Here is a 13,126-nt window from a genome sequence, read left to right as displayed (position 1 = left end):
CCAATTGACTTACCTGAAGGGAGCTGCAGGAGCTGCTGTCTGTGTTGCCTGGGTGCTGCGTGCATCTGTGCACAGGCACATGCATGTGGCCCCCTGCCTCCAGTCATCCTCCTTCCTCTTCCTGCAGCCCCTTGCAGGCAGGCAGGCAGGATTTGGTCTTAAAATGATTTCGTAAAGCAATGAAATGAAGAGTAATGTATGAGTGACACAACAGTGCAAGATTTGGCAGGTATGTTATCACCATAAATTTGAAAAAATGTCATTTGTGTCAGGCTCCAGGACGTTTAAACTTTTCATAAAGCTGGAGTTCACTTTCTAGGATTTTTAACCTGTTTAGATATTTAAACTGTATATTATGAAAGCTGTCTCTATAAGATCCTTGGCTCATAACTTTCTTTTGTTTTCTCCTGCATGTGTGCAACATCTAGCATAATCAGGTTCTGATTAGTGCTAGGTAAAGCTGCACCGATACATCGGTTCATATCGTATCAGCACTGATAAAAGGAAAATTGACGTTATCGGCAATCGGCTTTTTTTGGCTGATGTGGCCGATAATTCTATGTATATAAAGGGCTTAGTCTTTCTGTCTGTGTGTTTCTCTGTCTGTCTGTAATTCTCTTGGGGGGCGTGGCTCCTGGCAGCACATGGGTCCAGCTAGTGCTGTGCGCTAGGCAAACGGCCCATCAAAAATGATGGCAAAGGTGGAGGGTCATCATGACGGAGGGGAGGAGGTGGTGTGGTTCTGGACCTGGAGCAGCGGTGGGGAGGAGAATGACGACGGGAATGGAGAGCTGACATGACAGAGGGGATAGAGCGGTAGGGTAAAGCCAGCAGCGTTGGCCTTGCCCCACCCCCTCCCAGCCCTGCTCCTTGGAGCTGGTGGTGTCACGGGGTGGTGGCCTCGTACCCTCTCCCCCCTCCATCTCTGTTGGCATGGCAGCACTCCATCCTGGCAGTCATTCTTGACAGGCAATTCTCTGGTGTCACAGATAAATGCCATGTGCATGTGCATAGCTGCAGCATGCACACAACCAGGAATGCAGCCCAGCAGCTTCACCCAGAGCGCAGGCCTGGCCCAGCCCGCCCAGCACTGCCCCCAACCCTGAGCACGCAGCAGCAGCCTGCCCTCACCCTGCACACAGACCCGGGGAGCACAGGCCCCCCCTGCTTCCCAGGTTACGCTCAGTAGTGGGAGCTGCCACCTCCCACACCCTCTGGATGAGCCACTTGCTCATGGCTTTGTGCTGCACCCCACCTTGGCTGGGCAGTAACTGCCCCAGCCCCACTTCTTCCCTCATTGTGTGGCCCTTTATCTGTGCCCCCAAGCCTGTTCCCTCCCTCACGCCCCTTCCCCCCAGCAGACTTACCAGCCAGACACTGTTCTGCAAGCTGCTGGGCTGCATATCAGCGATCTGATTGGTATTAGCCGATATGGCTCAATAATAATTGGCCATCGGTATCGGGCCAGATAATCTTTATCGGTGAACCCGTAGTGCTAGGACTCATTGATATGACTGCAATACAAATTTAATTGAAAATCTCTTTCCCAAAGTAAATACAATGCTTTTCTTTTTCTTTTTTTCGGTGAAACATACAGCAGGAAAAGATTGGTTAACAGTTAGATTTCTTCTTAATTCTTGTTTTCAAATTAAGACTGTCTAAAATATTTTGTTTTAATTCCCTAGTACTGAAGATGAAAAAGAGGAAGAAAGCAGCGAAGAAGAGGATGAAGATAAGAGACGTTTGAATGATGAATTGCTTGGTAAAGTTGTGAGTGTAATTTCTAGCTCTGAGAAGACAGACTGGTATCCAGCTTTGGTAAGTAACATGTTTAATATATTCACTACATAATGCATGCTTTAAACATGCTATATTTTTTAGGCAAGAAGGTTCTTTTTAGTCTGTTGCAAGAGTCCTATTCTTGTTTTACCATGGAGGAAAAAATGAGTTTTATTTCTGGGCAAGGAGACTTGTAAACCTTACAATTTTTGTACCAAAAACTGTTCCTTCATAAGTCTTCCTTAAGAATACATTGTCTTTTACAATGTATGTGAGAGGCAAGGATTTCTTAGGATGATGCCTTTTATTGGGCCAACTGCATAGCTGGGATAGATCTAGATAAGTTTTGAATGCAAGACATTCTACCTTGCATTTGAAAGCTTGTCTAAGGTATTACCCTAAGAAATCCTTGCCTCTTGCATAGTTCCTGGATCATCCCTGCTACAACACTCCAACACTACCACAGTTTGAGTAATAGAAAAATGAATGTAATAATGTTAAAATTGTCAGGCTTATGGATTTGATTTAATTCAAAAGCTTTACTTGGAAAAAATACAGATTTTTTTCAAGATGTTTTGTTATTTTCCCATCAGAATTGATTATATTAATGCAGCTGGAGCCATTTATAAGAATGCACGATAAAAGCACAGTTCATACATAAGCGACACATTGCCAGGAATTTTTCTGGCTGTGAAGCACCTGTTAAAATACACTTGCAGTTATAACCATGCATATTTCTGCCTTTATCAATGATAACGTGGTATCCGCCAGCCAGCATTGTGCATTGGTAGCAATAAAACAGTAAAATACTCTTACAGTTAGCTTGCAAATAGGCTAAAAGTTTGCAGAGTTAGCTTCAGACTTGTATCTCAGAATTTAGATAGGGTGCTGCCATTTATTATAATTTTATTAACGTCAGGAGGAGTTTAAGTGATGGACACTATACATGTAAGTACTGTGTGCGCGTTTTGTAGCTAAAGCAAGTACAAGCTTTAAAGTAAATTACAGGGTATGTTGTTACTGCACTGGGGAAGGGAAGGCAAGGCTGACTTCTTGATATAAGCACATAGGACCTTGCTCCCAAGGGCTATGCTTATATCCAGCTTCTACTGTATTGCTACCTATTGGCAATTTAAAGCCAGATTTATTAACCTGACTCTTATTTATTCTGCATGTTACTTCATCCTTTATTCAGTTACTAGCTTTTTTCTTTATGTCTAAAATATGAATTACCTAATAGAATTCGCTGTAGTTTTATAATAATTTTCTAAATGTTTACATGTGAACTTATTTTGTAATGTGACTTCTAGGGACTGGTTACTGGAGTATTATCACCAGCAAAACTATTTGGAATAATTCTGAATATACTTGAAAAACTAAAATGTGTTGATCTGTATAAATTAAGAAAAAAAAAAAAAAAAAGATGTTTCACAGAATTAAAAAAAATCCAGAGTAATTTGCTCATGCTGAAATGCATCACAGGATGTTTTATCAGTCCTTTCTTATAGTACCTGACTTGCTGCTTGCATATGCATGTTGCCTTTTACATCAGAGATACTATCCACTATTAAAAATACTTCTGCTTAAGTACTAAATTAATTTGCTTTACTCACTGATTCAGTATTACTTTGTTAGATTTACTGTATTTAACTGAGGCTGCATCATATCTGGCTAATTCATGTTACATATTAGGAACTAACTAGAAGGAAAATACCTGCCACAGTTACTTAATTTAGCATAGATATTTGGGTGAAACTAGGAAGAAAAGCTACTTCTCACATACAACATGCCCTAGAATATTATGCGCATCTTGTTTTTGAAAGGCAGAATGAAGAAAAAACGTTTTCCCTTGTAGTTAAGTAAATGAATAGCAGCAGCTAGAGAGTCAAGCTGCAGGTTCCTTTGTTACACCCAGTAAACACCAGAACCTGCTCTTACTATATTTCTCGCATAAAATGCACACTCCACACACATTTCCATCAGCTGGTTTTTGGGGAAAAGGTGCATGTATTACGTGAGAAAATATGGTATCTCTTTCAACTGTATAGGGGTTTTTTTGTGAATCAAGTATGTCCTTATCTGCATACTGTAGCATAGCTGCAGATACTGACTTCATCAGAGATGCCCATCAAGATTTTGGAAACCTTCATCAATATGTATCTGTTATGGCAACAGATCTCTGTCCATCAGAATACAAAATATAGTTTTGTTTGCATGCCATCCATTTAAAAAATGATTATAACTGGGAGATGAAGTAGAAGACCAGAAATGCTTCCCTGCTAACCAAGAAGCAGTAAGTAATCTATGTAATCTGTGGTGAAATCCTGGCCCACAATTTGATGGCAAACTCCCATTGATTTCAATAGAGGTAGGATTTCACTGGTGGTTGTTAATATTGCTCCAGAGCCTGAAGAACAGTTAAGGCCAGAAAAAACATTGTAAAACCATAATCTTGTTCCATGTGATTCATGTTTGCTTTGGTAATGCAAATATGTACCATTCAGTCCTTTAGAGTTAAGACTATATTGGAAGAATGTGCTGGTTCACGTTATTAACAAATTTGAATAATTTTAGTTTCTTTGTTAAAAAAGAAAAAAAATGTTATTGGTGATCGCACATCTAAAAATAAACACTGAAAAGGAAACTAACTTTGTAAGAGGCAAGGATCCAGTTTTGAATATCCTAAATGAGAAGATTTGGAAGTTTGAGGGTGGGAGGTGTTTTTTATTTGCTTTTTTTTATCTAAGCAAACTATATTTGAAAAAAAAAAGTCAGTAAACATGAAATTCATGACACTGTCTGTATAGAATGGCTTTCAGAGTATGTCTGTACTTTATTATTAACATCAAAGGAAATAAATTATAAATTCCCTGGTGTGTCTTATGACAGTTTGCAGCTACTGGGATGGGGCGAAGTTGCCTGCTACTTTATCTTGGTGCCAAGCTGTTCAATTGTCAAGTTTATTTTTACAACATAAATTGGAGCATACAAATGCCTAATTACTGTTGCCTTTTCTAGAGCTGTAAATTACAGTAAAAGAAAAGGGAAAGCATTTATGCAAGGGGGAGGTTGTTTTTTTGAAAGATGAATAGTAAATCCTGACAGCAATGTATTTTATTTGAAACTTCAGGTAATATCTCCCAGCTGTAATGATGACATCACAGTGAAAAAGGACCAGTGTTTAGTTCGCTCTTTTGCAGATTCCAAATTGTGAGTAGTAGAATACTTTTAATAATGGTGGTGCATGGGAAAATTTGTAGAACTTTTGAAAAATTTGACTGAATAATGTCCTTGTAAAGTGCACATTATGAATGTTAGAAACCATGGTGCGGGATGCTATTTTGTTGTATTTATTCATAAATTTTAATTTCCCTGCAGTTTAATGTGAAATAGGCAATCAAAGAATTCAGAACTCAATTTTAAAACAGTTGAAACATTTTCCTTGTTTAAGAGGGACAGTTCCAGAGATTTGGATGAATTACTTGTGTTGCTAAAACTTCTTGGATTTTAAAATAAAGAAATGTTCAAATCAGATATGTAATTCAAAGACTTTTCCATTTTTTTCCATTTATACTTGATTTCCAATTATATGAAAAACCAAAAAAGAACATTATTAGGATAAGACTGCAGTATGTTTGTTGTAGCAGTGCAGGGGACTGAAACTTTGTTTCATTTTGTAAAAATCTTCATATGGAAATTAAAAAACACATATTTAGGAGACAGATTGTGTTGTATTTTTGTGCATGTAACTTTTTTTGTTCAGTTGTCCCTAGGGCCTTTAACTTTCTTACCTCACATTGTATAAGGCCCTAGGGACAACTAAACAAAAAAATTACAACAAACATGCACAAAAATGCAACACAGATATCAAAACAAGATTTTATAAAAATCTAAGTCTCCTAAAATTAAAAAAACACCCAACAACTTACTTGTGTTGCTAAAATTACTTGGATTTTAAAATAAAAACAACAACTATATTAAAAAGACTTGTTGAACAACACGCTACTACAAAAGGCATCTGGGCTTCTGGGATATAGGCAGGGGGGGTGGTCGGGAAAGAGGCTCTGGTTGACTCAGTGCATCTTAAAATATAAGTGAATATATAGTCAATTAAACAACCAGTAAACATTCATAGATTCATAGATGTTAGGGTCGGAAGGGACCTCAATAGATCATCGAGTCTGACCCCCATATTCGAAGTAATATAGAAAATCTGCTTAACGTTTATCCTGTCAGCTTTTTCAACTTCTCATGGTAAACGCAGCTCAGTACTGTTCTGACAGAATATCACTTTAATAAACCATTTAAAAAATATTTAGCAATCTTCAGTTGTAAAAGCAACAGCATGTGAATTAGTTGGCAACTGATGCATGCTTCAAGTGTACTTAAGTAGTGTTCCTTTTGGCCACCTAATACGCACTAAGGCATGCACCAATAATCTACGCAGGCGTAGCCTAAATGATTGCTTAGACTATGTTACTGCAAATATAATCAAGATAACTTTGGTTTTTACTGTTTTCTCCTACAAAAAATTAAAAATAAAATTCATGGTGAAAACTTCCATATATACTATCAGAGCACTTTTGTCCATTTTTTTTAATTACATTTTTAATACAGATGTTTAGCATTGGCTTCACAATTCTTGTTTGGTGCTAGCAAACTTGGTTTAAAATTATGACATGCATTTATTCGGTTATGTGTAGGTTGTTTAAATGTAGGTTGTTTTACAGTGTTTTATAAAATAGGCAGATTGATACAGGGTATGCTAGTTTTTATAAACTGGCTGCTGTATTTATAGAGTATGGGGTTTATGTGGGAATGAATGGGAGTCCCTGCATTTGATACTCTGTACAAATTGTGCACTTTGGCTAATGCCATATATATGATTGGAAAAGACAAAATTGTTTAAAGTTTATGAAGGTTTTCTAATGCTGAGAAATGGCCTTTTTCATCTGTAGAGTATTTATTACCTTTGTTTTTTTAAATTACAAACTTCCTCTCTTCCAGTTATTCAATAGCAAGAAAGGACATCAAGGAACTAGATATTATAAATCTACCAAAATCTGAGCTTTCTACTAAAAGAGGTAAACTAGAATATATCTCCTCTAGATAATTCAAAAGTTAATCTAGAGAGAACTGCTTATATTAAACCATACATGTTTCCATTTGCACATATTGTTTAGATAATAAAGTAAAAAGTAGCCAAGAACTTTGCCAAGAATGCCATAGGCAGTTAGTAGGATTCCTGCCATTAAGGATGTGTTGTAGTATGCTGACTTTTTGTGTATGTCTTATCTCAAGTCATAAAAGTCAGTCTTTTGAGTATTTAAATACGAGTCCAATCCTGTGTTCTAGTTTCTCGTTTTATGTGACTGTAGTTGATTCCTATGAACTTATTATTGAATATTTATATTGAACATTAATGATGCTGCTACTTTATACTACTACTACTGCTACACAGTTTAAATATGTTTAGTTATGAAGCGTTTTTGCTTTATATGCTTCTTAATTATGAAAGCAGAAGTAAGTACTATTATTCCATATTTAAATGTACAACTGATCTTTCTGGCCTAAAATACACAGAAGGTCCTGCTGGACTTCAAACTGCTAGAATAAGTCTGGGCCCCCCTTAAAAAAGTTTTTAATAAAATCCTAGAAGCCTTTGTGCAAGGGATTCCTGAATTATGACTCCGTAAAAATGAACTGTTCATTAGTGTTCAGAAATTCTCCTTTTTATCATTTTGACACAGTGTTACCCAAATAATGAAGATAAATAATGTTTTTAAACTCTACTGCCTGAAATGTACAACATGATCACTTGATTTTAAAACCTTCTTACAAAAGTTGTTAATACTTGAATGTGAAATGTCACTATAAATTCCCTCCTCTGAGTTTGTGCAAGCGGCAGATCATCAACTGCTATAAATTTTCCTCAAACCTCTGTAACACTTTAACTGTGTGTGTGCATGTGTGTTTTGCCCTCCAGGGAGAAATTTTACCTCTAAAAATAAGAGGCTGAGACAGGGAAGCACCTTCATGCACAGGAGAATTGCCAAAGTGAAATTTGATTTTTGCAAAGCAGAGATTTGCGGTATCATCAATTGCTGAAGCTAAACAAGTGCTAGTAGTTTGTCCTAGCGTTCTCCAGGATGATTAGCTTCCTAGAGGTTCCACCTTAGTCTGTCTCCTGTCTGGCCCTTCAGCTATCATATCTGAATCTCGCAACCTTTAATGTATTTGTTCTTGCAATATCCGGGTGAAGTAAGGCTATTGCACTATTCTCATTTGGTCATCTAGATTGACATTCTGTTTCTATTTGGTTATCTTACATTGCCATTAGGTCAATATTAATAGACTAGATATTGACCAAAAAGAAATAGCATGTCACCCTAAGTGACCCCCCACAAGTTTATGTGGATGGAGGAAGGAATTCAGCTCGGGAGATCTGGGTTTCCAGCTGGCATTCTGCCCACTGTAATATCCTTCCTCTTTTCTGAATGTTAAACAGTATGTTTTCCTAGGTAGGGTTGTATTTTTTAGGCAATGTATTGTCTTCCATGGATATTCTCTGAGGGGAACAAGAAACTTCTGTTGTCTTATCAAACAACAAAAAGGTTATTTTTTAGAATCTAAATGGCCAATTTTATTGTGTTTAAATGCTGATCATGTAGGGGCTTTGCAGTTTTAGTCGCACACAATGCCTCTTGAGAATGATAGGCAAATTGTATACAGCAGGTACTCTCAGTACTCTCTGCGATCAAGTGGCTGATTCCAGAATGGTAGCTAGTTGTTCTCCAGGCATTATTGGTTCCATATCTGAAAGGTCTCCGTATATGATTCGGTATGTTTTTATCAGGCAAAGATCAAATGTTATTCTGGTGATGTATCATCACACTGAATCCAGGAGATGTGTATGTATGAAGTGGAGTAAAACCAGTGTTCTCCAAAGTTTGCTTTGGATACTGGGCATGTAAAAAGGTAAAACTGTTAACTCTGTCCTTTAGAGATGTTTGCCTAGGAATCTGTGTGTTGTTGGAGAAGTATAGTATGTATTACTAGTGGTCAGCGTTTGTTTTTTAAATGTAAAATTCCCAACAGGTAATACGTGCCCACGCTGTGGAGATGTCTGTAGACTTTTACCTAGCCAACATATGTTGCATAGGAAGAATGTGCATTTCAAACTGAAGCATTCACTTTTTATTACCTTTTGAGAGTTTGAATTTCTTTTTCACTTTCCAGTGGATTGTATTTGAATTAAAGAAAAATAGAAACATTTTGTCATTAGCAGTGTTTTGATTCTTAGCGCCAATAATTGGTAACCATGCAGGGCCTGTTCCTCTTTAGGATTACAGGAAGCAAGCACTTTCTTCAATACAAAAGGTGTTCCTGGTAACTGGAAAATGGACATGAGTGAAATTCTGGAGTCCTCTAGCAGTGATGAGGAAGATGGAGCTGCAGCAGAAAGCGATGAAGAAGAAGACAAACAGGATGAAAAGCAGGAAGAAGCAACAGTAAGTTTTTATGATTTCAGTAAAAGTTATGGATTTAAATGATCAAAGATGTCTTTGTTACCAGAGTTTTGCTCTCAGACTGCTTACTCTCTTTAATAAATTTTCAGACCTGTTTATCCTCCCTTCACAAAAGGCCTCTTTAGCAGGATGTGTGAAACAGCAAAATTGCCTGCCATTATACAATGCACTAGTTGGAGACAAATCTTAGAAATTAATAATTGAAATTGTGGAAAAAAAAGATAGGGAGGATCTGGATCAGGAAGTTGTTATTAGGGCACAGAAATGAGATACACGTTTTGATGCATGTCTAAATACTAACAACTTGCTTTTGAAATCCAGACTCCTCTTCAGCAAGGAATGCCATTATTTAGCAATAGTACAAAATCACTAAAATAATAACAGGCATGGCTGAGGAAAGTTGAAGGTACCCATTAAAAGTATTTGTTGGCTAACTAAGAACACATCGAAAAACCCTATGTTAATTATCTTTGGAAATAAATCATAATATTATAGCACTAACGCTTCATATAATTCTCAATTAAAATTAAATTGCCTAAGTATTAACCCTAGATTCAGTTTGTTGCCCAAAGTGTCTCTGTCCCCAAAAGATTGGTAAAACAGTCCGAGCATGCCCTTTTTTCTAAAGTAAAGCAGGCACATTCCTTGTGTCATCAAAAATGAATTCATGGAATTTATGGGTTTTTTACGGGTTTTAAGTCTTGCTGGATTGTATTTGCCTGTAAACAGATGTTTCTTCATCTGTTTGCACAACACAAGAAAATTCGGTATTCTTGATCTGGAAAAGGAAAGTAGACTGTCTTTTTTTTTTTTAAAGAAGGTCAAATATCGTTTCCCTTTCGCTTCCCTTGTAGTATGTGGTTTTGTCACACTGCAAACAGAATGGCTGTACATACTTCGAGGCTGCCTACCGTGTTGCCATAGTAACATTCTGTTGGTTTCGAGTGAGCATGCTCAGAAAAGAGAGGAAGATTTAGCAGAGGCTTGGCAGCCTGCCAGTGGAGGCTTGCCAGATGGTTTGAAATGGGCTGTCTCTTTCTTTTCCTTTCATGTAATGTCTGATTTTTTTATATGGAAGAGAATGTAAGTAATGCTGTATAACTGTGGATGCTGTGCAGTGAGAGAAAAAGCAAGCAGATATCTGGAAGTCGAGCTGAAATATGTCCAGGCATTTGGGCAGATTAGATAGAAAAGAAATATAACCATTTTACATTTCAGAGAAAATGCAGCTCATAGGTAAGGATTTTATGTATTTAATGTGCAGTGTTAACATTTTTTTATTATTAAGAATGTGGATTTAAGTTAGATTGCTACGTTTCTGATCTGTGAACAATATGATATAGCATGTAATCAAGGGTAAATGATCCTGTGTAAAAATGACAATAAGAATCTGTTTTAGATATTAATGTTATTCTTTGTAATAGTGTTCTGCAAAATGGAGTAGCTTCCCATATGAAAATACTCATATGGTAGGTAACTGAAAGGATGAATATGCATACAATATAAAATCCCATTGTGCATGGTTTTTCTGCCTCTGTATGTTGTGATAAGGACTGAACAGGCCACGTTTTACAGGGTGTGAACTGTTGCAGTCTGTATTGGTCTGTATTAATATTTGTTAAAATTGTGTGTTCCCTGTAAGTAAAAACCAAGAATAGCTTTATCAGCTTCTAGTATTCTTTTTTTTTTAAATTGTACAATGGCTGTTGTTTAAAAGTCCTGTATATTTAAAACAAAGAATGGGGAAGGGAGAAGCTTTGTTTTTAAACAAAATAGCATTCCTATAAAACAAATGTGTTCAGTTCTGATTCTGAGGAGTAACCTGGTGGCTACGGACAGGGGCGTAAAGCATTCCAGAGGTAGATGTGTCACCTGGAAACAATAGATTCTGCAGCTGACAAGTACAGATGTAAAAAGATGAACATCTTCAGACTGAAGCTATTTTAGTGGAGCATAGATATTGATCTTTTAAATTGTCAGAACAGAACTGTCATTTTGGGCCATTAAGTCACATTCCCAGTAGACTGTAACAGTGTCATTTTATTTTGGGGCCCTGCTCAGTACTTTGGCTAAAGACTGAGAATTTGGGGATTCATGCTGTTTTGTTTCGTTTTCTTTAGGGGTTTGCTTCATAAGATTACTAATCTGGAATGCAGACATAAGAGAGCCAATGAGTAAAAGCTATTGTTTTAGCTGTATGTGATTTACAAAACTGAATCATTCAGATTGTGCTTTTACATTTAATCTCCTTCTCTTTTAATCAAGGTCAAAATAATCTGTCTCTTGTGAGACTATCCTCAAGACATCTCTGTTTAGTTCTTTCAGGAATTACGTTCTGAGAAGGGAAGTGGCGACTTGCATTTGTGTTGTGTGGGAATTTTTTAAACCCACAATGGCTGTGCAGTAAGGGCCTAGCTGCCAACCAGACATGGTAGGCCTTCTTCAAATAAATGCCATAGTCTTCCATTCTACAGATGCATTTTAATGTGCCCCCTGCAAATAGCCAGTAGTATCTGTAGTACATTCTTACAGAATCTAAACTGATTGTCTTAATGTAGTTGTTTTTAATCAGAGAACCTGATATTTTTTGGAAGATTGATTAGGATTCATAAGTTTGCTTTGACTGAAACTGTCCTTTTTTTATTGCGGTGCAGTAGAAAGGAAAATGTTGGCTAAATGCACCAAGGTTAAAGGCGTTATACTGATGTTTGTCCTTTGGTCTGCTCATAAACCAAAAATTCTGAATCATTATAGTGACATCCAGATGCTTATTCCCCTGTTAGAAGTTGCTTATGAATGTGCAGTCTTCCATACTTGACTATGCAGGAAGAAAATCTGGAAACTGAGCAATGAGATATTAAATTTCAGAAGAACATTAAAAATCAGATAACCTAAATTGCTAAGTTTGTGGACTTAAAAAAAAATTTAAAATGCTGTACAGCAGCCTGAAGAAGTTGCTCTATTGCTGTCTGATTTACAGTGGGATGCTTACATTTAAATAATTAAATTAGTGTGTTGTTGCTCCCTTTGGCAGGATATTTTTATTCGTTGGGAGCGAGTTTGGTTTTAATCTTGACACTAGTCTGTCTGTATCCAATCCTAAATTTTCATAATCCTTAGTAAAGGACAGAGCTAGACATAGATTAGAGTGCAACTGTCACTCAGAGGGTAAACAGCAGGATAAAGTAGGAAAAATCCTAAACTCTGCGGCACTGGTTACATAGATTCATATTCCAGAAGCTGACTCTAATATGAGCATTACAAATCAAAATTAATGCTATGGTAATATTTGCTTGTGCTGTAATTTTTCTATCAATAAAGAAAGAAATAGTTGTAGATTAGCAAATACATGGACAATTAGCATCTCTTTCCTCATGCAAGGATGGTGTCAGCAGCCTGTGGTTTTCTCCTCATGCTTCAATTTTGACATTTCTGTTTATAGGCAAATCCCTTCATGCAGTTTTTTAAAAAATACTTGCATAATATATCTATATATAGATGTATAATATCTATCTATCTATACATATATAGCTCTATATGTATAGATATATATCTATTTATAGATAGAGATATCTCTCAAAGCAACAAAAGGAATTTGTGTATTAAGACTACATTTTACTTTCAAGTATAGAATTTCAAAGAGTCCAGGAAAGAAAAAAAATACATAATTGTTTTGGTCAAAGGGCAAGAACCTTGCAGGAAAGGGAGGGATTTTATAGTATTCAGGGATGAAGATAAAGTAAGGACTGAAGAAATCTCTTGCCTTTCCACTGACTTCAGTTGCTATTCCCTCTGGAGCAGCAGTATCTTTTGTTATT

The 13,126-nt window shown here is 36.8% G+C and overlaps 1 protein-coding gene across 1 annotated transcript in view; it reads left to right on the top strand.

Moving 5' to 3' along the window:
- ARID4A (AT-rich interaction domain 4A) overlaps positions 1-13,126 on the top strand; it is a 63,553-nt gene that overhangs the window by 21,617 nt on the left and 28,810 nt on the right. The window contains exons 7-10 of the mRNA XM_025207135.1: positions 1,686-1,818; positions 4,910-4,989; positions 6,787-6,863; positions 9,124-9,290. Coding sequence (XP_025062920.1) covers positions 1,686-1,818; positions 4,910-4,989; positions 6,787-6,863; positions 9,124-9,290 — 457 coding nt within the window. The remainder of the gene's footprint in view (positions 1-1,685; positions 1,819-4,909; positions 4,990-6,786; positions 6,864-9,123; positions 9,291-13,126) is intronic.

The sequence above is a fragment of the Alligator sinensis genome, unplaced genomic scaffold, assembly GCF_000455745.1.
Source record: "Alligator sinensis unplaced genomic scaffold, ASM45574v1 scaffold708_1, whole genome shotgun sequence".
NCBI lineage: Eukaryota > Metazoa > Chordata > Crocodylia > Alligatoridae > Alligator > Alligator sinensis.
The sequence above is the reverse complement of the archived record's forward strand: the minus strand, read 5'-3'. Positions and strand labels throughout refer to the sequence as shown.